The sequence below is a fragment of the Symphalangus syndactylus genome, chromosome 5 (assembly GCF_028878055.3).
Source record: "Symphalangus syndactylus isolate Jambi chromosome 5, NHGRI_mSymSyn1-v2.1_pri, whole genome shotgun sequence".
NCBI classification, from domain to species: Eukaryota; Metazoa; Chordata; class Mammalia; order Primates; family Hylobatidae; genus Symphalangus; species Symphalangus syndactylus.
The window spans coordinates 42,878,331-42,904,210 of NC_072427.2; the positions used below are offsets into that span (position 1 = coordinate 42,878,331).

Sequence of the window (25,880 nt, forward strand, 5' to 3'; positions counted from 1 at the left end):
GGATATATCTTGTTATCAGTTGCATCAAGAAGCAATGAAATATGATAGCTATTCCACAAATACAGAGAGGCACCATGTTAGATGCTAAGAACACACAGAAAGGGGCTGAAATGATTAATTTCAACAATACTGAAAACAGTGGAGGCAAAACGGTATAAAAATAACGGCCATTATGCACCTGGTCTGACACAGCACATAAGTATGATGGGGAATCATGTCAGATCTTGAACTATAGCTTTTTCCAACTTTCAGTTAATTCACAGTTCGCATATACTTTTTGGTGATGTTGGGTCGTTCTCACAAGTATGTAAAAACAAAGTAATTTAGGCACTAGATTTTTTAGTTTATGTAAGTATTCATTTAAGGAGAAGACTTTCCAATTACCTGACAAACATTCAATTTATGCCAACCAGGAAGAAACAAATACTAGCTGCCACCTCCTTGAGTCTATAAATGTTGACTCAGAGCTGGTGTAACTCCAAATACGTAAATCACTTAGCTCATTTTAACTTTCAAATAATTTTGCAATTATTAACTTGTGACTAGGTCAGCTATGTGGCTTCTGGGTGAAATGGATGCAACCCATCCAGTTCTCAGAAAGATATCTGCAGATTCAGGGCAAGTGGCACATGCTGCCCCCTCCTTCTAGGACACAGGGCTCTTAAAAGTCTCCTCGGTAATGATGACAGTGAGATTTCCTTACATAAGGTCATGGTGGCATTGACAAGTGGGGCCTGGTGCCTTCCCAGGGTGGCCCCTCGTTGGCACACCACTTTTCTGGAAACTCCATCAGAAATGGAGAAAGGAGAAAAGATGGAACTGTCAATGTTGTGGAAGGAAGTTTTGAAGCAAGTATGAGGCAGTGTTTACTGTTTACTCTTTTGGCTTTGGTCACCAGGAAGCCCAGATGTCTCCAACTTGAGCAAATGTCTATTCTTCTATGACCTGAAAATCTAAAGAAGCCACGCTGGCTGGGCGCGGTGGCTCACAGCTGTAATCCCAGCACTTTGGGAGGCCGAGGCAGGTGGATCACTTGAGGTCAGGAGTTTGAGACCAGCCTGGCCAAAATGGTGAAACCCCATCTCTATTAAAAATACAAAAATTAGCTGGGCATGGTGATGGGCGCCTGTAATTCCAGCTACTCGGGAGGCTGAGGCAGTAGAATCGCTTGAACCCCAGAGGTTGAGTTTGCAGTGAGCCAAGATTGCGCCATTGCACTCCAGCCTGGGTAACAGAGCGAGACTCCATCTCAAAAAAAAAAAAAATGCCAAGCAAGGGGGCTCACGCCTGTAATCGCAGCACTTCGGGAGGCTGAGGCGGGTGGATCACCTGAGGTCAGGAGTTCGAGACCAGCCTGGCCAACATGGTGAAACCCCGTCTCTACTAAAAATACAAAAATTAGCCAGGCATTGTGGCATGTGCCGGTAATCTCAGCTACTTGGGAAGCTGAGGCAGGAGAATCGCTGGAACCTAGGAGGCAGAGGCTGCAGTGAGCCAAGGTCGTACCACTGCACTCCAGTCTGGGCGACAAAGCAAGAGTCCATCTCAAAAAATAAAATAAAATAAATAAATAAGCCACCTTAGTGTTACCCTTCTAGCTTGGGGATCTTATTTCCTAATCCTGAGCCAAAACCTTGTAACAGATTTCTGGATTTTCATGTAGAAAGAGCCTTAGTCTAGTGGTACCCTACATTTTCACCACTCTTTTATTCTGCCTTCCCCCACCACATGGATACCATGATTTAAACAGTCTTTAAACAAATTTATATAGTAATGAAATAGTTTAAAATTTCCCACTTGTTATTAATCAAAGTCAGATGTAAAAACCAACCAAAATTTTCAACTTGCCTGAGATAAATGGTTCACATTCATTCCACAAATATTTATTGAGTGAAGACTAAGTGCCAAATATTGGACTAAAGAAACGGATAAGTATTGGTGCTCAGGAAATGGTTGACAAGGCTTGGTCCCTACCATTATGAGACTAAGAATCTGGAGGACAGAGCAAGTAAGCAGGGCCATACAGTACAGAGGAGACAGATCTCACTCATTATTTTGGAGGAAAGGATTAAAGAAGGCTTCCTGGGGGAGGTGGTGTCCAAGATGAGACCTGAAGGACACACATAAGAGCAAGCCAGGCAAAGGGCAGGGGATGGAGGGCCTTTGGGACAAAGGGACAGCCTGTGCAAAGAAGGAAGCTGCTATGTTCTGGAGATTACCAAGGACCTCAGTGAGGAGGGAAGGGCCTTGGGGCCAGAGCGTGAGGAACTTAGCCAGCCAAAGAGCAGGGACCTCGTTCTAGAGGCAGCAGGGAACTGCAGGACCTGCTTTTTTTTTTTTTTTTTTTTTGAGATAGTCTCACTCTGTCACCCAGGCTGGAGTGCAGGGGTGCAATCTCAGTTCACTGCAACCACTGCCTCCCAGTTTCAAGCAATTCTTGTGCCTCAGCCTTCCAAGTAGCTGGGACTACAGGCATGCGCCATCACAACCAGCTAATTTTTTATATTTTTAGTAGAGATGGGGGCGTCACCATGTTGGCCAGGCCGGTCTCAAACTCCTGACCTCAAGTGATCTCCCCGCCTTGACCTCCCAAAGTGCTGAGATTATAGGCATGAGCCACTGCACCTGGCCCACTGCTGGACCTTCTTTTTTTTTTTTTTTTTTTTTTTTTTTTGAGACGGAGTCTCGCTCTGTCGCCCAGGCTGGAGTGTAGTGGCGCAATCTCGGCTCACTGCAAGCTCCGCCTCCCGGGTTCACTCCATTCTCCTGCCTCAGCCTCTCCGAGTAGCTGGGACTACAGGCGCCCGCCACCACGCCCGGCTAATTTTTTTTTGTATTTTTAGTAGAGACGGGGTTTCACCGTGGTCTCGATCTCCTGACCTCGTGATCCGCCCGCCTCGGCCTCCCAAAGTGCTGGGATTACAAGCGTGAGCCACCGCGCCCAGCCCCACTGCTGGACCTTCTAAGTAGAACACTGACAAACTGGAATTAGCATTTTAGGAGGATCGTCCCAGCTGCAGGGTGGAAAATGGATTGAGTGTGAAACCCCAGAGGAAGGGAGACCAGAGGGATGTAGGGGAAAGGGAGAGGATCTGGACCAAGGGAGGAGCAATGGGGGTCCTGACCTTTTGATATAATCGGGCCAGAAATGTAGATACCCAACATTGCAATTGCCTGGAGCAGCCTGATTGTGGCTGAATGCCCCGGCTCTGCTGGGCTTCACAAAGTATTCAAATAGGTGCCCAGACAGCCATTATTGCCTAGGTGGGCCCCAGGCAGGGGTGGGGAAGCTCATGTCACCAAACCCTGCCCCTGTTTACAACTGAGGCCAGGAAAGCTCAGAACTGTCAGGTGGCTCCAGCAGACTGAGGAGCAGATTCGGAACTTGGGCCTCTTGACTCCCGCCTGGTGCTCTTTCCCAGTCCATTGGTGGATACTCATTTTATGCCAGGCACTGTGTGCCCTGCACTACACCTCATGCCGTTGAGGAAATGCAGGGATTTTTTTTGAAGAGTAAATAGTGTAGATTTGCCAGGAATAAATTATGCCATGTTCACTTGCTTTTCTTCCCCCTCATCAGGATCAAAGTCTTAGCAGTTAAAAAAAACACAATAGACTTAATACCTGTTGACATAAATAAATATTTTACACTGTTCGCTGTGACATGCTCATGGGAAATGTGGATCAAAGATCAGTGTGGCCGGTTGAGGTGGCTTATGCCTGTAATCTCAGAACTTTGGGAGGCTGAGGTGGGAGGATCACTTGAGTCTAGGAGGTTGAGGCTGCAGTGAACTGTGATTGTGCCACTGCATTCAGCCCCAGCAACGGAGAGAGACCCTGTCGCAACACAAACAAACAAACACATACACACCAGTGCGGTTGCTAGGAAGACAAAATAGAATCCAGTCGTTGTTGCTGTCAGCAGCATGGCGCTGAAGGAGGTGCAGGAGTTCCTCCAGGAACAATCTTGAAAGAGTGCCCTCAGGAACACATCTTAGGAAGAGGTCGGGCAGCGGAGGGAGTGCGGTGATTAGCACTGGACAGGACCACATTGGAAGAGGGAACACAGAGGAGAGGCCATGCACAGTGAAGAGGCATATGCCAGAAACATGCCTGGACAATGGGCCAGGACTGCAGGGCTTGGGCAGCAAGCCGTGATTCAGTGAGCAGATATCATGTGAGAACGGCACACTGCGAGGCAAAAGCCCAGGCTGCAAAGACTGATTGAAGAGGAGCGCCCACACACCCCAGTCTGTGTTCATCTGCATATCTGTGTTCTTAGATGTGTCTGTACTCACACACACTCCCAGCTGCATCTCCTGTACAGTTTAACGGACCCAGCCTCTCAGCTGGTTTCTGAGTTACTCATATGTGCATTTATAGCTCCCTGCTTGGAACCGTGCTTAGGTAAAATCTTAAAGAGACTCCTTGTGGCAGTTTCCTAAGAGTCTCCCACTGTTTTTTTTTTTTTTTCTAGAGATGGGGTTTCACTGTTTCACTGTGTTGCCCAGGTGGGTCTCAAACTCCTGGGCTCAAGTGATCTACCTGCCTTGGACTCCCAAAGTGCTCTAAGATTGTGAGCCACCGCACCTAGCCAAGTCTCCTCACACCCCCCGCCTTTTTTTTTTTTTTTTTGAGACAGAATTTTGCTCTTCTCGCCCAGGCTGGCACGATCTCGGCTCACTGCAACCTCCGCCTCCAGGGTTCAAGAGATTCTCCTGCCTCAGCCTCCTGAGTAGCTGGGATTACAGGCATGTGCCACCATGCCCGGCTAATTTTGTATTTTTAGTAGAGACAGGGTTTCTCCATGTTGGTCAAGCTGGTCTCAAACTCCCTACCTCAGGTGATCCGCCCACCTCGGCCTCCGAAAGTGCTGGGATTACAGGTGTGAGCCACCACATCTGGCCAAGTCTCCCGCTCTTGATAAGCCTTTTAGTGGAATGCTTGCCTTGAACATCAGCAAGGATGAAGCAGGGAGCGACCCATCACTTGGCCAGACTGCATCTGCACAGATGCCTGGTCAGAAAACTTGTTATGCCCTGGTAAAAAGTTAAGAATTATAGGCATCAACTGTTTCCTGCCACATAAATGTCCCATGATGGCATGGGTACTTCTTGGGTTAATAATCAGGTGTTGGCTTTCCTGCAAAGGCTGATTATCACTTGTCAAATTATCACTGCTGAATTGTTTCAGTCAATGGTGGCTTTTGAGCTTGAGCCTGCTGCATGCACAGCAGTGTTCTAGGATTTCCAAGAGGAACAGAGGGTGACCAAGGAGTCATTTGTACCCTCAAGAAGAGTTATCTAAAAGGTGAGTGTGTCTGCACAGCCTAGGGGTCAGCGTCCCCACAGCGGCTGCATAGGCAGATAGATGCACATAGCCTGGCCCAGGCGAGGCGCTCAGGAAACGCTTGTTGATGAATGAGGAAAGAATGGGTTATTTCTCTATGTATTTTTGGCTCTGGGACTCAGGGAAGGCACCAGAGAGAGGGTGACATTGATCTGGGATGGTCAGATTTCAGAGGTGAAACCGGCCTGAAAGGAAATGCCACATCACCAAGCGCATCTCATTAGAAGTAAAAGGAGACATGTAGGAAACCTTAGATTTGTTTTTGGTGAAGTGAAAGAGAGAAGTTGCTCTAAAAGGTTGGAAACCAGCCCCTAAGAAAAAAGGAAAGAATTGAGACCAATCAGCTCAGGAGGGCCTGGGACCCAGCGTGCTTGAGAGTCCACCTTGTCTAGACCGGGCTCTTACACAGTGATTCCTCACAGCGCCTGGTGAGATAGGTACTGCCACTTCCATTTTGTAAGTGAAGCCCAGAGAAGGGAAGAAATGTGCCCTAGGTCACATAGCTAGTCGGCGACAGAGCTGTGATTGGCAGGTTGGTCGAATGCCTCCAAAGCCCTCGACCTTCCCACTATACTTCACGCATCTCTAGAGAAGAGACACAAGTAGCCAGGACGAAGGTCTTCAGGTTTAAGAAGAACTATGAAAAAGCAAAATATTTTTGTTTTTGTGGTTTTTTACTATAAAGGAAAACTTTAAATAATAGCAAGAGTGCTATAGGTCAGATATCAGAAAGAACATCCTTATTGTGAAAGCTGTCACGTGAAACATTGAGCCAGCATCAGGTCAACATTCAGGGGCCAGTCAACCTTCACTTTAGTTCAGGCTCCATCCTGGGGAACTGCAGGAAGTTTCTGTCTTTTATCAGATTCCCTCTTTGGGTAATTTCTGGACTCCCCAGGGATTGCTCACAAAGTCACAAATGGCTAGTTCTCCACTCCCTCCAGCTCTGGATCATTGCCCAGGGCTTATCTGCTGGTCACCTCTCACCACCTCATAGCCGTTGCTACTGCCTGGGCTCTGGACCCTCCAAAGAGCATTGAGAGGCTGCTGTCATGGAGGATGTGAACTGTCATGGTTCAGAGCTCAGGCTTGCTACTCACTGGCAGTGTGACTTTGGCCATATTAGTCAATCCTTCTGTGCCTGGGTTCCTTTGTCTATTAAATGGAACACAGTCTCTATATCATAGCATTGTTATTCAGATTGCAGTAATTAACACATGTTAAGCTTACAGAATGGCAGTTGACAAACTGTGGCCAATGGGTCAAATCCAGCCCAACACCTGTTTTATAAATAAATTTCTTTGAAACACAGCTACATTCATTTGTTTGCATATTCTCTGTGCATAATAGCAGAGCTGGTATGAACAGAAACCACAGGGCCCGCAAAGCTTCAAAAACTTACTCTCTGGCCTTCTGCAGAAAAAGTTAGCCAACCCCTGATATAGAATGATGCCTGGCACATAGAAAGTGCTCATTAAATGGTAACTTAAACAAAGAAAAGGGAAAGAAACCTCACTAGTTCTTGAGTTTAACAAAATTTGAATGAGGTCCTATGATGAATGCTTAGACAATGACAACCTAAAAGGAACATCTAACACAGCTGTTTGTGTGATCAGTGCTCCCTGAAGGCAGTGATCACGTCCTGCCTCCTCAATGGCAGGAGGTGCTGCCATCATGCTGTGTCCCATGGACTGGAGTCCCTCCTGACTGCGTTCTCCCACCACTCTTTCCTGCCCCAGAGAACGACTGACAGGGAGAGCAGCCAACTCCTTCAAGATCAAGCTCCGCTGTGGGGCATGCTCTGGTCCCTCTTTCCTCACGGCCCTGAGGGGACAATCACAATAGTCCAGTCTCGACCTTCCAGTCTCTTCCCTGTGGATATTTTGGGCAGGATAACACTCTGTTGTGCAGGACTGTCCTGCACATTGCAGGATCCTTAGCAGACTCCCTGGCCTCTCCCACTAGATGCTAGTAGCACCCCCCAAGTTGTGACAGCTGAAAATGTCTTCAGACATTGCCAATGTCCCCTGAAGTGCAAAATCGCCCCAGTTGAAAATCACTGGCTTAGTCTAAAATAACATCACAGGTGGGGCAACAGCAATCCGATCTAGGATGGCTTAACTTCATCCTTTGAAAAACAGTGTTCTTTGCAAAGGCACAAACTGCTAAAGATGCATCCAGTTTGTATTATTGTATCATTAAACAGAGCATCTCACCTCGAAGCAGCAGCATCTGGACTGCTCCGTTGGGGGCTACACTTCCACTGGGCAGCTCCCTGCCTCACATCTGTGTAGCTAAGAGGGTCTATCAAAGAGCTACCTTCCACAGCCCAGAGAGGGCCTCCCCCAGAGTGTGGAAGATGCTTATGAATCCCCCATGCCAGCTTTCCAGCTTCACTGTATTTACATCCGATGCCACCTCAAGTGTCAGGAAGAAACTGTTGACAGCTTTAAAATAATAGTTTATTCACCGATTCGCTTATTCTCTCTTCCAGTCTTTAATGAATCCCTTTGTAGGCTGGTCGCAGGGAACCAGAGACAGAGCCCTTACCTTCAATGGGCTGGTAGGCTGGTATTTATCTTAAGATAAGATATTTATCTTAAGGAGACATATAAGCAGGTAATTACAATGAAGCACATTAAGTGTTATCATGACGTGTGCTGGTGTTGTGGAACACAGAGGGGACAAATAACCTCAATTGGGGGGCATGCGTGGCTGCCAGCAAAGGCTTGCCTGAGGAGCTAATTCTGGAAACACACAGGAGTTAGCAGGGTAAGGAGAATATGTGAATATTTATGTGCATGGGTGGTGTGTGTTTTAGGGATGAGGATGGCATCCCATTGCAGGCAACAGAGGCCCTAAAAAGCAGGCGAGAGCACGTGGCACAATTAGAGAATCAGCAGCCTAGTGTTTGAGGGGTGGTGTTGGGAGACAGTTCTCTATGGATCTTTCATGTTTCAGTACATCTGTGAACAGAGACACTATCAGGTTTTGTTCCAGACTTGCTTTGAAAGGACGTTTATGTAACAAACAGTCTTAGATGATAGTGACAATAGCTCCCTGCAGGGCAAAGAGCAGATTTATTTACTGTCAGTATAATAAAGATCATGTCTCCTTTCAGAGGTAAATGTTGGACAGGTTTGCTAGTCGCCCCCTTTAAAAGAATGACGTTTCCCAAGCCTTGAGTTCCTCAGCCAATGATGCTGAGCAGTTTGCATGTGCCAGTGTCACTTGGTCCACATATCATTCTGTGGAATTGGGGCTAGGGAAACAGGTGCAAATGTTACTCTGGCTACTGCTGTGAGTATTAAACTGTCCTTTGTCTCTGATCCAGGCATCTCATGTCTTCTGCCAATATCCATGAAACTGGCAGACTAACTTGTTAACTTGCAAGCAGGATAAAAGCTCTGACCCTCCACACTTTTGGACAGGTGATGAGTGGAGAAAGCAAAGCCTGGAGAAGTGAGTGGGATTGTGAGGGTCTTGTGTGCTACATGACAGAGCTTGACATTTATCTTAAGGAGGCACTGAAGAACTTTCAGCAGAAAACTGTCTGGATCTGGTGTGCACTGTTGTGGAGAGTGGAAAGCTAGAGGGTGAACCTGGAGAAACACAGCCAATGAGGGGTACAGCTGTGGGGCAAGCCGTCTGAACAAGGGCTGTGCCAGTTGGGAGAGTGGCAGTCAAGTTTAAAACAAACTTCATACTATCCTTGATAGCATTTTTTTTCTGATCAAGGATTCAATCCAGATAGCATTTATCTGTGGTATCTCTTTAGACCTTTTATGCCCTTGACATTTCTGAAGCATGTAGAACAGACCTTGTAGCATATAGCATATAGATCTTAGAGAATGTCCTTCGATTTTGATTTGTCTGAGGGTTTCTCATGACGGGAATGAGGTTGTATGTGTATATATATGTGTGTGTGTGTGTGTGTGTATGTGTGTTTACATATATATGGTTAGGGTTAGGGTACATATACATATACACAGTAGAGCGTGTGAGAGAAAGCAAGTGTGCAAAATATTAACAACTTGTGATTCTAGGTGATGGCTGGAAGTGAGGGTTGAAGGAGAGGAGAGGAAAGTGAGTCAGTTGGGATCGCCAGGCATTTGGTGTGGTGAGTGGTATTACCAGCTGACATAGAGAGTTGAGGGGAGCTTTGGAGGGAGGAAGGGGGAGGAAAAGATGGTGAGTTTGGTTATTTTTTAAAATGATTTGCTTGCCTGAGTCCCCTTCCAGCCACGTCTGATTTTAGGATCCCATGGATTATCCAAAGGGGGTACCCAGTAGGCAGGTGGTCTGGAGCTCAGAGGAAACCTGGGCAGGGTCAGAGCTGGTGTTGAAGCCATGGAAGAGGACAGCTTCACCCCAGGGGAGTGTGTCTGTAAGAAGGAGAAGGGGCCAACAACAAAACCACTGCAACAGCTGGCATTGAGGGGCAAGTGGCCACAGAGATCTGAGAAAGGGCAGGGAAATGGAAGGACAACTCAACAAAGCAGCATCCCTAGAAACAGAGGGTTCAGAAATTGGGAGTGGGGGGTTAGTGCCACCAGGGTCAAGGGCTGCATGAAGTGCGAGGGCCGAAGATTCTATGTGGACTCAGTGGGACGTGGGCGTGGAAGAGCAGGGAGGTCTGAATGGGAAGTGAAGACACAGATGCGGGCATGCACACAGTTCTTTGAAGATGCTCGGCCGAGGAGACGAGAGTAATCAGGTCAGGGGCAAAAAGGGGTACTCGCCTGAGGAAGTAGACATTGGATATCCACAGCTGAGAGTTAGTTCAAGGTCACATTCAATTTAGATACCCCGATTTCCCCCGGCCTCCTGTCTAAATGCCAAATCAAGTCATGGCTTCTCACCTACCACTTCACACTCTTCACAAAGATGAGGGCTGGGAAGGCAGATGGGGAGAGGGAGCATTTTTTTGTCAGCCAGGGGAGACAGCTGTACCAGTGATGAAAAGCACCTGTGACATTTTCTCTCTCTGCCAGGAAAGGAGCCTGTCACAAAAGCAGCCTCTGCCCACAGTATTCGCTGTCCCACTGGTTTCCCGTGAATGCCGGGGAACATTGCTACATCACCCTGTGTGGAATATGGTTTTATGATCATGATCATTTGAAGTTTTCTCTTTTCACTCAAGAGCTTGTCACAAATAATAGCCTCGTTGACCCCAGGCCCTCATTTTCTGGAAACCAGGCTGTATTTTCTACATCTTCCTTTCCTTCCAGCTGCCTTGCAGCACTCTGCACAGCTTATTTTCTAAAACTCAAACAGGAGAAACACCAACATTTTATTTCGGTCAATAACTATTTTATACAAGAGAATTCGTAGCAATTTAACCAGAGTCAAATATTTAAACTACAATAAAATGCAATTCTATGAATGAATAACCAAATTGTGGTATATCCATAGAATGGGATATTATGCAATCATAAAAAGGCATGAAGGTCCTTTTTATTCCATAGAAAGGAATGCTACAGCATGGATGAACCTTGGAAACATTATGCTAGATGAAAGAAGCCACCTGCAATTGACCACATATTGTATGATTCTGTTTATATGAACTATCTGGAAGAGGCAAATCCATGGAGGCAGAGAGCAGATTAGTGGTTGCCCGGTGCTGAGAGCAGGGAGAGTGGGAAGTGACTGCTTCACAGGTATGAGGTTTCCTTTGGGATGATGAACTGTTCCGGATCTAAGTAGGGGTAATGGTTGCACAACATTATGAATATACTGAGTTTTACTAATGGTAGTTTTATGCTCTGTGTATTTTACCACAATACAAAATTAATTAAAAAAAAAAAAAAAAAGAAAAAAAGAAAGCAACTTCATCCTGAGACCAGGGAGAAAAAGGCCCTGGCTCTGCTCACAAGAACCACAAAGCCTTCGATGTGATGAGGGTTTCACAGCAGCTCTTCTCTGCTTTGGCTGCACATGAGAATCATGTGGGCAGTTTTTTAAAGCACCTCCCACCTCAACACCAAGGTGTTAATTGATCAGGATCAATTAATCCTGATCTCAGGGACTGGGGCTGGGAGCAAAATCAGGAGCTCTTGGAGATTCCACTGTGTATCCGCGGTTGAGAAATATGGCTCTGGGCTAGGGGTTCTCCAAATGTGGTTCCTGGACCCAGCAGCAGCAGCATCACCTGGGAATGTGTTAGAAATGCAGATGGTGGGGCTCTGTCCGTGAAGTACTGAATCAGAAACTCTGAGGGTGTGGCCCAGCAGTCTGTGTGGGAACGAGCCCTCTAGGAGATTCTGATGTGCACTCAAGTTTTGGCAACCACTATTCAAGTCTAGGCCAAGTAAACTACAGAGTTTTTCTCAACCAGTGAGTATTCACTGAGCATCTGCCATACGTTTGGTTCCATAAAGGGTGTCATGAAAATAAAAAGATCTATCCCAGCTCCTCTCAAGCATCTGGTGGGTTAGATTCTTGGAAAAGAAATGGTGCATTAAAATGAGATGAGCCTTTTTATGGCTAAACAATATTCCGTTGTGTGTCTGTGCCATATTTTGTTTATCCATTCATCTGATGGATTGACTTATTTCCACCTTTTGGCTAATATAAGTAATTTGACTTATTTCCACCTTTTGGCTAATATAAATAACGCTGCTATGAACACGGGTGTACAGGTATCTCTCTGAATCCCTGTTTTAATACTTTGGGATCTATATCTAGAATTAGAATTACTGGATCAGGCCAGGCGTGTTCGCTCACACCTGTAATCCCAGCACTTTGGGAGGCCAAGGTGGGTGGATCACTTGAAGTCAGGAGATCGAGACTGATGAAACCCCATCTCTACTAAAAATACAAAAATTAGCCGGGTTTGGTGGTGTGCATCTGTAATCCTAGCTACTTGGGAGGCTGAGGCACGAGAATCGCTTGAATCCAGGAGGCAGAGTTTGCAGTGAGCTGAGATCACACCACTGCATTCCAGGTTGGGCGACAGAGCGAGACTCTGTCTCAAAAAAAAAAAAGAATTGCTGGATTATATGGTAATTCTATTTTAACGTTTTAAGGCACCACCAAACTATTTGATGTTCCCACCAACAATAAATGTTTGAGATAAGGAAAAAGCTCTGTTATGTATATTTTACTACAATTTTTTATTTTTTATTTGAGATGCTCAGTCACCCAGGCTGGAGTGCAGTGGCGCAATCTCAGCTTACAGCAACCTCCGTCTCCTGGATTTAAGCGATTCTCCTGCTTCAGCCTCCCGAGTAGCTGAGACTACAGGCGCATGCCACCATGCCCAGCTATTTTTTGTGTTTTTAGTAGAGACGGGGTTTCACCATGTTGGCCAGGCTCGTCTCCAACTCCTGGCCTCAGGTGATCTGCTCTCCTCGGACTCCCAAAGTGCTGGGATTACAGGCGTGAGCCACCGTGCCCGGCCAACAATTTTTAAAAAGAGATTAAGCCATGAAAACATGGTTAGAAATATGACCACGTTTCTGATGGTCAACGCTGAATAAAAATTACTTCAAACACCATATTTAATCATGTAAATGTTATGCATATAACAGTGCATGAAAAAGATGGTATCTTCAATCCTTCCTATTCAGAGATGGTTACCAGTCCTTGCCTGAGCCTGGAGCCCCCTATTTGAATATTATGTTTAAGAAAGATAGAGCAGGATGTCTTGCGAGGGCTGTGGCTACAGGGCTGTGGACTTAGCACTTTCACATCTAGCACGATTCCTCACATGAATGGGCCAAGGAAGATGAAGGAGGATAACGTGGTGAGCACAGATGGGGGACTCAGGCCTGGCTAGTTTTCATTATAGGGGTTAGGCTGTTAGCATGTCAGCAGTTTGTTTAACTTAGTGGTTTGTTGTTGTTTGTTGCTTAGTCTGAGAGCCATTTGTTGAACACTTCAGTGTGCCAGGCTCTGCAGCAGAAGCCAGGTGTACACACATGCAGAAAGCGAGCTGACAGTCTAGTGCAGCGCTTCTCAGCCTCAGCCCCGCAGCAGCATCGCCTGGCAGCCTTGTCCAACGGCAGATGCTGGGCGCCACCCCCAGAGTGTCTGGTTCAGTAGGCCTGGGATGGGGCCCGAGACTCTGCATTTTGAACGAGTTCCTAGGCGGTGATAATGCTTGTCTGGAGCCATGCTTTGAGAACCACTGGACTATTGGGGTGGAAAGGCAGACAATATTGCTTTGATCAGTGTGGCTGCTGCAAGGAAGAGAAATGCAAAGGCTGTATAGGAGCACAGAAGAGGGGGAAACCCTTTGCCCTGCCCCAGCGTGGGGGAGGGTGTTTCAGGGAGATGTGAAGCAGCTTGGTGTGTCTGCAGGATGCAAGCAGCTCAGCGCTGCTGGAACGAAAAGGAGAGCTGGGAGCAGACACAGAGAAGTCCAGACAGAGGTGGGCAGAGCCTCTCCACAGTGAACATACTCTAAGGTCACAGGTCATGAGAATCTAAGAGGGAGTTAGAAATGGAGAAGCAAAAGCAAACAGATCGTCACCCTTTACCTTTGGCAGCCTGGAAACCCCACCCTCCTCCCTGTAATAAACCTCGTCTCCAGAAGGAACTTGATGCAGGCCTTGACACCAGTGTGTAAATGACTGCGGAGCCTTTTTGTCCCCGCCTTGTCCCCCACCCAGCAATATTAGACGGGGATTATTGGCGGGGTGGAGGAGAAGGACTTCCTGAGGGTGGGTGGAGGGCTGAGTTGGCAGCCCCAGCCTTACGGTTCACCTCTTCTGGCCTCCAGCCTGCACGCCTGGCCCCCACCACCATGGCTGGATGGGAAATGATTCCCATCTCTCTCTGTGTTAATACATCCATCAGTCCTGCTCCTGTGACTAGAGCCACAGAGAACACAGCTAAGCCACAGGACTCAGAGGGGACAGCAGCTTTCATGTCCCCTCTAAATCCATCTGGAAACCAGACATCCTCAGGATGGTGTCTGCATGTAGAAGCCACTTTTTTGTTGTTGTTTAGAGATGGGGTCTTGCTATGTTGCCCAGGCTGGTCTCAAACTCCTGCACTCAACTGATCCTCCTGCCTCCCCAAGAGGGGATTTGGGGGGATTTACCAAGCCCAAGTCTCAATCCTCCTTCTCCAGCTGACCCAAACAAAAATTAGACAAAAGTTTGATGCAAAGTGTGGATTAAAGCATCTTTAGAAAATGTGTTTATTTTTATTGATCTATAACGTCAAATCCAAGGAAAAAGAGTGGGCGTGCTATGGCAAGTCCAGCTTTGAGCTTTATTCATAACAAGTAACCCTTACCTTCTAGCCCTCCCTCACTGTCCCGGGACCACCTCTGATTCAGTGGTGATACTGACAAAGGAAAACTCTAATGCCAGTTTGATTCCTTGCCCTCTGTTTGTACATAATAACATCATAAGACCTCATGCATCAATTATTAACCCATGCCCCTGGTCACCTCCTTTCCTTCTGGGCAGGACATTGGGGTTTATGACGGTGCCTCTCCACCTACCAGGCAGGAAAACAGGTAGAATTCAGCAAGTTGTGTGCGGCCTTCTGTGCGGGGGGTCAACCTCTTACCAAGGTGATGCTGTGGGAACCACACTACTGACTGGCTAAACCCACTGGGTTTTTATGAGATGACATAGACATTTTAATCAGCTTCAGAAGTGAACTGCAGGACCTATAAATATATTTTAACATGTTTTTAAAATGTAGCTTCCAGGCTGGGTGCAGTGGCTCACGTCTATAATCCCAGCACTTTGGGAGGCTGAGGCAGGAGGATCGGTTCAGCCCAGGAGTTTGAGACCAGCCTGGGCAACATAGCAAGACCCCGTCTCTAAAAAAAATGGCTTTTACATGCAGGAACCATCCTGAGGATGTCTGGTTTCCAGATGGATTTAGAGGGGACATGAAGGCTGCTGTCCCCTCTGAGTCCTGTGGCTTAGCTGTGTTCTCTGTGGCTCTAGCCGTAAGAGCGGGACTGTTGGATGACCCCCAGAGAGAGGCGGGTACTAGCCCCCCAACAGGAAGACCTTTCTAACAGATGGAGGAATGTACACAAGTGGGTGTCAAATGATCCTAGCTCAGCTTTGGCACAGGGCAGGACCCAGACCTGGCAAAGGGAGGCCAGATGGATCCCAGACTCTTTCTGAGTCAATGCGTCACACATCCCTAGAATATACCAGGCTCTCCACTGCAGCAGGGACTCTGAGCTTGCTGGGCCCTCTCTAGTGAACGCCATTCCTCAGGTTTCACTCATGGTTGGTTCTACTTGTCCTTTAAATCTCAGCTTTAATGGCACCTCCTCCAGGAAGCCTGCCTGCGTCATCCGCTTGACAGAGATCCCTCCATTTTTCTGTCGCAGCCCTTGTTTAATTCCTTCACAGCGCTGATTGCACACTGTAATTATTTCCTTTGTGCATTGGTTCACTCGTTATTTATTATCAGTCTCTTACACTGGACTGTGAGTGCCACAAGGTCAGAGACTGGAGCTGTTTTGTTCTCCATTGCATCTTCAGCACCTAGTACAGTGCCTGACACATACTAGACACATTTGTTGAAGAAATGAATGCATTAACTTCAAAATTAAATTGCACTCCAAGAAGGACAGCATTTAGAGATTTTTCTCCTTCATTCAATATTTGAGTACTCGTTTTTTATTGCAAATACAATCCATCTTATTAAAAGTGTATTCAAATTTGGTACATAATTTTTTATCATTTTCATATAGATATACATGCCTTTTCTTATGGTCAGATCTCCTTACAAAGCAAACGTTGAGGGACTAACCAAAAGCTATCATTGTCCTGAAATTGTGCCTATTTGTTGAAAAAGGGTGTGTCATCATCTAGAATGTGTAAACTTTGCCACTACAGTGGTATCCGTTGGGACAAGTTTTGATCTGACTGCGTGTTGGTAGTCTGCCCAAAGAGATGTGCCCTGGAGCTTGGGCCCAGGCGGGTTCTCCAGGAAGCTGCCTGCAGTGAGCACTGACACAGACACTGGGGGGTCCACCTCAGAGTATGACCTCCAAGAAGTGTCATGGGGCAGAATTAATGTTGACCCCTGTGCCTTGATCCCCCCACTGTCTTCCCAGGGCTATCTTTCATCAGTGAGCCCCTCTTTCTTCTGTCTCCAACCTTCCTTCTCTGTTCTCTTTTGCCATCTGCATAGCAGTTTGCTCAAGCCTCTTCATAAAAAACAAAAACACAGGCTGGGTGCCGTGGCTCGCGCCTGTATTCCCAGCACTTTGGGAGGCCAAGGCAGGCAGATCACTTTAGGTCAGGAGTCTGAGACCAGCCTGGCCAACGTGGCGAAACCTCATGTCGACAAAAAATATAAAAAATTAGCCAGGTGTGGTGGCACGCACCTGTAATCCCAGCTACTCGGGAGGCTGAGGCAGAAGAATTGCTTGAACCTGGGAGGCGGAGGTTGCAGTGAGCTGAGATTGCGCCACTGCACTCCAGCCTTGGTGACAGAGCAAGACTCAGTCTCAAAAACAAAAAACAAAATCTTTCACATTACCCTCACCTCACCATAACCACCACACATACACCCTTCTCTCATCCCGGTATGGCTAAATTTCTGAAATGAGCTTAAAAAAACCCTCCACATCCATTCAAGGATGTGTTCAGACATGAGTAGGGATATGACATAAAGTTCTGGTCTTCCAAAGGTCTTTGAAACTCGTAGTCTGAGCTCTAGTCTGTAATAGGCTTCTGTACTAGTCTGGCGCTAACAGTCACAGGTGAGGCAGGCTAACAATCATCACTGCTTGCCAGTGTGCACAACCCGAGTAGGCTGGCTGAGAAGTTCAAGCCAGGGACGAGAAAGCACTGGGGTAGCTTTGGCAGGACCTGAGCTGGACTTTGAAGAGTGGACGAAATTTGGAAAGGTGCAGAGGAAAGAAGAGGGCATTTGAGTAGATTTTTTCATAACGGCATTTGTGAAGGTGGGTTGGCATAGCCTGTTCTTAGGCTCAGGGAGCTGGCTGAACCATGGGGCAGGCTGGGGCGGGATGTGGGGGCCTTTGAAGACTTTGACAGCTTGGGGCACTTCGAGGCCATGAAAAACAGCTAGGCTGTGCTTTGTCTTGTTGGGGTGGGGCAGGGCGTGCTAGGGAGAAAGGGAGTGTACGGATGGGTGGTGGGGTGGTGCCACCCAAGCCAGGCTATGACAAGATTGATCTGGTTACTGCAGAAGAGCCAGCCTGGCAGTGTAACAAGGAAGGCTGGGGCCAGTTGCCTGTGGGAAGCCTTTGCAGTGTGACATGGTGAGGGCCTAACCCATGGAAGCATGGGAGTCCATGACCCACTAAGGGCAAAGGATAGACCGAGCTGGCTCTCAGATGTTGAGCCTTGGAGGAGTGGGGCCCAGGTGTTCTCTGATGAGGCATTCCACCATCAAGCTGTAATCTAGGCCATAACACATCCTCTAATTGCAATATTGCAAAAAATATATGGACTGTATTTGAACCCTGAAATTTACAAACTGTTAAAACGTTATGACCTATTTGTAAAAATTTGAATTCTAATTGGATTTTATAATCTTAAGGTATTAATTGTTAACTCTCTAGGTGTGGTCATGGTACTGTGGTTTTAAGAGCCCTTGTGTTTTAGAGAAACATACTGAAATATATACAGATGAAATATATCTGGATTTGTTTCCAGTTATCCAGGTAGATAAGGGGAGAATGGGCTTAGCATAGATGAGGCAGGACTGTTTGTGAATTGTAAACTGTCCAAGCTGGGTGACATGGGGTTCATTTCACTCCTCTCTCTACACTGTATACATTTGAAATTTTCTGTAAAAACATTCTGGTCCTCGGATAATGCAGGTCCTACATGCTGGGCCTCAAAATTCCCAATCAGAAATCACGAGAGGCATTTTGAGCTGTGCCATGTTAATCTCTTGTTACCTTTCAAAACAGGAATTCTGACCACTTCTGTTTTGCCTAGAGCAGGAAAAATGCATAGACAGGAAAGAAATAATGCCTTGGCTTTATTTAGAAAAACAAACTGTGAGAGACATGTGATCCTCCTATATCATGATCATGGGAGGAGTCCAACCAACTAGAGAGGCAAAGTCAAAACTCAAGAGCAAAGGCAAATTTGTAGCTGGAAATAAACGCTTCTTTTAGAAGAGTCACTCCCAGTGGAGGATTTCTGGCAGTGGAGGACTTGGCATGAGTGTGAAAGCTGACACTGAGTTGAAAAATTGCAGCCCAGGGGGTAGCAGCCAGCATAAGGGCAGCACTGTGCAGTCACATGTCACAGCTCAGGGAACAGAAAGGCCTGCTGTTGTCACCTCTGATATTGGTTGTCCCGGTGCCCACCCTCATGGCACCTCTATCTCTCACATGCCACAAAGACAGGAGGCTACTCTGACAGTGTCCCCAGCTGTGCAAGGCGGGGACACCCACTGGCCATTACATGCTGGGGGAGGGCCCTATGAACTTCCTTGGCAGGCCATCTCCTAGGCTACAGGGCAGAAATCAGATTTCTTTTTCAATTAGTGGCCCCAAACAGAAGCCATTTGCACACAGGTAAGCTAGAAAGCTAGAAGGGTACATTCTGAACCTGAGCAAGTGGTCTCATTTTTCCTCCTCTTTTTTGAGGAGAAGAAATATATGAGGGAATTAAGGTGGGTGCGCATTCCCTGGGAAAGGAACAAGCATGAAACAGGTGTTGAGAGTTTAAATTAGTAAACATGTGAGGGCCCGCTCTGTGCCAGGCACTGTGGGAAGTGCAGCGATGGATGAGCTGTGGTGCTTGCCTTCAAGGAGAGCGTGGGGGAGCCAGGAAATTCCGGGTGCGCAAAATCTCCTAGACAAATACTGAAGGACACATAAGTCCTGTGACCAAAGCAAAGTAACTGTTACTTAGCCAAAGTCAAACTTCGGGCAAATCACTTAAATCTCTATTTTTCACCTATAAAATGGTGCAATTCTTGCCTTGCTTACCCCATAAGGTTATAGAGTTATAAAGATCAAAGCTACTACAATATAATAACAATGAGGAGGAGGAGGAGGAGGCGAAGACAAGGCTTTCTTGACCTTGCTGACCTACAGACCTGTGACTGGTGCCCAAAGACGAACTCCGCTGTGGATGGCAGCCAGGACCAGGGCAGGTTCCTGATGCAGATGGCTGTCCGCTCCCAGCCAGTCCTGGAGCACCGGTGCCCTGTGCCCTCATTCCTGAAGCTGGTTCCCCTGGGCACCTTGTCACATGCCCAGTAGCTAGCTTGAGATGAGCAACCTCTCTGACTCGTTCAAATTCGCCTGACAGATGGTGAAGGTGCTTAGTCCTAGTATTCTTAATAAATATCAGAGCTTAAGAGCCAGAAGGAACCTTCCAGAACATAGCTTCCACACACATCCCATCCCCACCCCCACCCCCACCACCCCCACCATTTGTACGAAGGGCAATGGAGGCTCCAGCAGGGAACGTAACCCACTGGGGTGTTGGGACAGCTGATGCTGGAATCTCATTCTCTGGACTCCCCTGGTCCAACGTAGCGGCTTCTCTTTCCAAGAAAGGTTTTGCCAACACCAACTCTACTGCCTTTAATATCCTTAGTCTTTCCTGCCTCCAAATACCTTATTTGGTCCTAACTTCCAATAAAGCGTATTTAGGGCAAGAGAAAAGGGAAACATGCCCCAAGTCACATTTTCCCAAGCCCTCTGTTCTTTTTCATTCTTTGGGAAAATGTTTCCTAAATGCCCATGAGGGCACGTGACCCTACTTATAATATGGGTTCACAGAGACGAAGATGAGGGGTCCCTATCTTCACGAGGCTCTCGTTTAGCTATCAGTAAAGTGCCCTCTTGATGAAACCTTTTTGAACCTCCACTATGGGAAAAGAAAACTCTTCTAATCCAGTTCCCTTTAGTCATGTGTGCAAAGAGAAAGCTCTCATTGATGCATCTCTTTACTTCCTGAGTTTTTTGCATTCATGCCTGGCTGGCAGCTTCCACCCTGCTGGCTGTGGGCCCAGGCAGTATTGTGAGCACAGAAAAGGCTGGCAGCCTCACTTAGGGAGTCTTACCCTGTGCTATGTCTCTTCCTGACCCTAGGGTTCTACATGAGGCCTCACGGTTGCTTCATTCTGCTCCCCGCTGCCCCTAAAGCATTTGGTTTGGCCCCCAGCTGAACAATTGTCTTACTCCAGTTTGGCCCTGGAGTGCCTGCTTTGACATCTGCCAGCCTCCCTCTTCCCTAGTCACCATCTTGGTGTAGTTGAGTTACTTTGAGGCCTTGAAAATAAGAATAGTAGAGCTCAGTGGAGACTCTGGCATGCCCAAGTGAGAAGACTGGTGTCCAGCGAAAGGTTGGACTGGAGATTCTGCAATTCCATTATGCTGTAACATTTCTGAAAATGCATAGCCTAAGGTTGACAGCCTGAAAAATCAGTAGGGTTCCGATGTGTGTGTCCGGACCTAGAAGTAAGAACTAAGCCTGGGACCAATGCCTCATAGCACTTGAAATGAACCTGAGTACCAAGTATCACTTCTGATTCTTCCCACTCTCAGATAAGATCCCCTAGTTAGAGAGCACGGTGTAAGGGGTTGGGATTCTGTGGGGCCAATATAACATTTACACCCTTGTGAAACAGTGCGGTGGTCTACAGAATTCCCAGAAGAGGTGGTGTTCCTTTCCCCTTTTCTCTGTTTACCCACCTTCCTTGGGTTGAAATACTGATGAATGGAACCCAGATGGCAAAGCTTGATCCCCAACTCTGATAGAGCCCACAGGACAGCCTGGGTCTACCCCAATGAGCCATGACATGCCAATTCTTTGCTTTTCTGGAGAAACCTTGGCCTGAAAGTCTGTTTAATTACCATGGAGATAATCTTTTAAACATAGATTTACATTCTTTAAAGACTTTTTCCCTGTGGGAGTAGGAAAGTTCATCTGCACATAGCATGTTTATTTTCATTTCCAGGGGAGGAACTGCTATCCGCTAGTTAGCAAGAAGCTTGAGCCCTGGAGGAATTTCTTTTTTTAAAGTCTGTTCCTCCTCACTGATAGTGTGTCAATTATATTGTAATAATTAGTTTATAGTGTGGTCATTTTTTTTTCCAGCTTAAACTCTGCACTTCACTCTGTGATTCCAGGCCTATAATTATTTGACACTGGTCAAGCATCCCTATCAGATTGGGTTCTATAGTTACTCTAAATGTGGGTATCAAGAGTCAATGTCCTCAGGGGTTTCTCTTCAGGAAGGTCATACTTGCAAAGCCAGCAGCCACAAAGACCTATTTAGGTTGGTGCAAAAGCAATTGCGGTTTTTGCATGAAAGGAATTGGCAAAAACCGCAATTATTTTTGCACCAACATAATACTTGGCGCTGTGATCAGTAAGACACTAATTTTTCCCACCTGGCTTTGCTAAATTCTTCCCCACTAGAATGCCAGCTTGGATGAGCAGGGGTTCTATTGTATTCGACCTGGTAGCCCCAAGACCCAGAGTAATTCCTGGCTCATAATAGGTGCTGGCTAAGCAGATGCTGAATTGCTGAAAGTCAACAGGTCTTGACATGTGGGTCAAATAGGAACAATGTACAAAATAAAGCAGAGTTCGGTGCGCTCCTGGCTCTGGTCTGGGCAGCCTAGTCCTTTCCCCACATCGCTTAAGAGCAGGTGGTCCTGAGTGGTTGCTGGACCTGATTCTGGAGGCCGAGATTCTGAGCCTTGAAGATTTACCTCCAGGGATTCAGAAAAGAGGAGAAAAGGAGTAATTGTATTGAACAGAGAATTAGAAGATAAGCAAAATCCCTTTGTGAGAAACTCTAAATCTTGAGCATGGATCTCTGTGTCCAGGTCCTGATGGGGAGAATAGCTGGTCCAAGAAGTACCCGTCATGTGGGGGCCTGCTGCAGTCCCCCATAGACCTGCACAGCGACATCCTCCAGTATGATGCCAGCCTCACGCCCCTCGAGTTCCAAGGCTATAATCTGTCTGCCAACAAGCAGTTTCTCCTGACCAACAATGGCCATTCAGGTGAGGGAGAGGCCTTGGAGACCTGAGGGGTATGTCTGAGTCTCACTCGGCTGCCAGGCCTGTCCTTTTCCATCTGGCAGGGAGGTGTTCCGTGGAAGCATCCAGGAGGAAGGGGGGGGGGGCGTGGCGGGGGGTGCCTTTGAGAGATTCCAGGAGCACTCTCTCCAGGGGATGCTAGAGGCTCTGGGCTCCGAGGGTCCTGCCAGGGCTGCACTTCCCAGAAGAAGCACATCTCTCAGGATGGGGCAGGAGACTGGCCTGAGCCCTGTCGTTCATTGGCTGTGTGGCTGGAGTGAATTCTGGACCATAAACGACTCAAGGAACCACACAGTTTGGCGGGGGGTACCCAGGCTTTGGAGTCAGACCAACCTGGATTTGAACTCTGGCTTGACTGCTTATGAGCCATGAGAATCTAGGTGAGAATTTTAGTCTCCTTGAACTTCCATCTGGAAATGGACATATTGATGAATACCGCGAAGACTGGAGATTATGTATGTTGGGGTCTGGCATACAGAGTGAAGTAAATGCTTCATAAATAGCAGTTATCGTTGTTGTTGCTATATAATTCTAAAGCTTAGAAGGTACTTCGCTAAAGGTGTCTGATCCATCAATATGTAAATAAACACCCATCCGTTGGTCTAGTGTTAGTGTTTCTGGCATCACTTTCCAAGGGGATCCAAGAAGATGCTGGTGCCACTGGAGTTGCTTTGGGGAAAAGGGGACATTCTCAGGGAAAGAGCCCAGGTGTCTGACCTTTGGGCTGCATCTCTGCTCTGCACCTCACTCCATCCACCTGCCTCTCTCTGGGCTCCGGGGGGTGGCGGCGGGGGTGGAGGGAGCGTTGCCTACCTGACTGCTCTCTGGCAGTGCACAGCTGGCCGGGGCTCTGAAGGCTGCTCCTCCACTCCCCGCAGTGAAGCTGAACCTGCCCTCGGACATGCACATCCAGGGCCTCCAGTCTCGCTACAGTGCCACGCAGCTGCACCTGCACTGGGGGAACCCGAATGACCCGCATGGCTCCGAGCACACCATCAGTGGACAGCACTTCGCCGCCGAGGTAAGTAGGGCTGCCAGTCTGGTAGAGGCTGCTCTGTAGTGGGTGGTGTGGCACCGTCTCGACCTGGCTGCTGTGCAAATAACACTAGAGCATGGGACAGGCTGCCTTCAGGCTCTCTGCCCTACCTCTGGCCCTGGCACAAGGGGTGCAGCCACTCCACCAGCCTGCAGCTCATCTGCACTGTCCTGGTCCCTTTCTTCTCCTGAACATGCTGAGTTTGTCCCTGTGTCTTTTACTGAGTGATGCTGCTGGGGAGGCAGTATTCCCAGGGCGGCCCAGTGGGATATACATGCCCTTCTTTTAGACATTGCCTTCCTATCTGTGCGGATAAAAATCTCCTGCTGACTCACACTGGGCTCATTGCTCCCCAAAAGTTCTCAGCCTTTCTCCATATGTCATGCTGTTTGCATCTTTTTGATGCTATCTTTCCTTTCTCTGGGCATGGGTTGTGTTTAGAACATGGGGACATGGGTCTAGGGCCACTCTTCTACCTGGCCACAAGTCTAGGGTGCCTGGCAATCTAATGTGCAGGGCATCACGGCAAGCAGACTCACTAGGGACAAGATGTCAGCCAGCACAGCATCGTGTCATGTCGCCTTGAGGAGCTACCCCAAAATGCCAAAAGAAAATTAGAAGAGGGGCAGAGCATTTGTCCTGTGCAATTGCAGGATGGGGTGGGGCAAGGAGGGGGTTGAGATGCTCCATTTTGGCACTCCAATAGCCCTGAACTGGGGGTGTGGCTCTGAATATTTACAGGGAAATACAAGCAGATAAATGCTGCTGACTGATCAGCCAGGGGAGTCCATGGTAAATAGTGACCATTCCCCTCCGTTCATAACTGCTGAACTGCTTAATGTTTCAGACTAATCATAGGTCTACTTGCAAGCATGGAAGGGATAGGATCTGGCTCAACAGGATGGCACCACTGGAGGTTCACATATTTCAGAGCAGGCCCTTCCCTGGAGCTCAAGAACTGAAATTTCCTCCAGGCTAATTGCAGTGTTGAGACTTCTGCTTCCCCCATGAGGAATAAAGAAGGTGTAAACCAAAAAGTACCTGAGACTCAATCCATTTAGAAGTTTATTTTGCCAAGGTTAAGGACACATGCCTGGGAGACAGGGAGACAAGTCTGTGCCTTTCTCCAAAGATGATTTTGAGGGCTTCAATATTTAAAGGGGAAAGGGCAGACACTGGGGAAAGAGGGAGAAATGTTTAAAAGGTGTGGGGAGGTAAGAGGCAAGAGGTCGCATTCTTCTGAGTTTTTGATCAGCCGTTCACATGTGAGACAGGGGTGGAGGAATAGTCACTTGTACATTCATCTAACTCAGCGAATCTGCATTCTTACAAGATAAAATAGACATGGGCAGAGGAAGCAATTAGATATGCATTTGTCTCAGGTGAGCAGAGGGATGACTTTGAGTTCTCTCCTTTGCCCTGAACCCGTGAAGATAAGTTATCCGTTTACATTGTCAGGGTGAAAGTCAACAGAACTGTTTTAGGGTAAAGACCTTGCGGCCCACAGTGAATTTCCTAGTGGGCAAAATGTGAGGTGTGTAGCTTTTTTAACTTTGTAACCGTCTTATTTAGGAATAGAATGGGAGGCAGGTTTGCCTGATGCAGCTCCTAGCTTGACTTTTCCTTTTGGCTTAGTGATTTCAGGATCTCGAGATTTATTTTCCTTTCACAGAGGTTAGGGTGTAGGCTGGCAGGGTTTATGTATTTTAAAATATTTCTACTTCTTGTGTTTTCTGCTATTAAGTCATAGCATCAGACCAAGGGTCTGGTTAAGAGGGACCATAAATGCCAATACTAGAGAAAAGGCATCAGGGTGTCCCTAAAGTGGGTCCTCTAAGGAAGGACCTTGAAAGTGTAGTGGTTCTTTTGGATGGAGTTCATATAAGAAGATTCTGGTGGGGCATGGTGGCTCACACCTATAATCTTAGCACTTTGGGAGGCTGAGGCGGGTGGATCACCTGAGGTCAGGAGTTCAAGACCAGCCTGACCAACAAGGTGAAACCCCATCTCTACTAAAAATGCAAAATTAGCCAGGCTTGCTGGCACATGCCTGTAATCCCAGCTACTCGGGAGGCTGAGGCAGGAAAATCGCTTGAACCTGGGAGGCAGAGGTTGCAGCCAGCCGAGATCATGCCATTGTACTCTAGCCTGGGCAACAAGAGCGAAACTCCAACTCAAAAAAAAAAAAAAAAAATTCTTTCTATCTTAATCTCCTCAACAGGGAGCTCCTTTATGCTTGGATTACTCTTCACTTCCTCTGAGCACAATAAGAAAAGTACAGACAAACCACAAGCTCAAGGTCAGCTGTAAAAGGAAATAGGGGATTAGCACCTCAGGGGTTTTAATCATATAGAATTCAGCTCTGTTTCTCAAAGTGATGCCAGGCCGAGATGGTGTGGGCAATGTGGCAGACTAAGTCCTTTGAGGGGAAGATGGTGAAGCAGGAGCTCTGAAGAAATCCTTAATAGAGGACCACTTAGAAGAAATAATTTGATATATAATTTTTTTTAA

General features: G+C 47.3%; 1 protein-coding gene across 3 annotated transcripts in view; it reads left to right on the top strand.

Moving 5' to 3' along the window:
- CA12 (carbonic anhydrase 12) overlaps positions 1 to 25,880 on the top strand; it is a 67,352-nt gene that overhangs the window by 13,865 nt on the left and 27,607 nt on the right. For 2 of the 3 annotated variants that reach the window (XM_055278222.2, XM_055278223.2), the window contains exons 3-4: positions 22,118 to 22,297; positions 23,212 to 23,354. In XM_055278222.2, coding sequence (XP_055134197.2) covers positions 22,118 to 22,297; positions 23,212 to 23,354 — 323 coding nt within the window. The remainder of the gene's footprint in view (positions 1 to 22,117; positions 22,298 to 23,211; positions 23,355 to 25,880) is intronic. The other variant, XM_055278224.2, reaches the window with a different exon arrangement.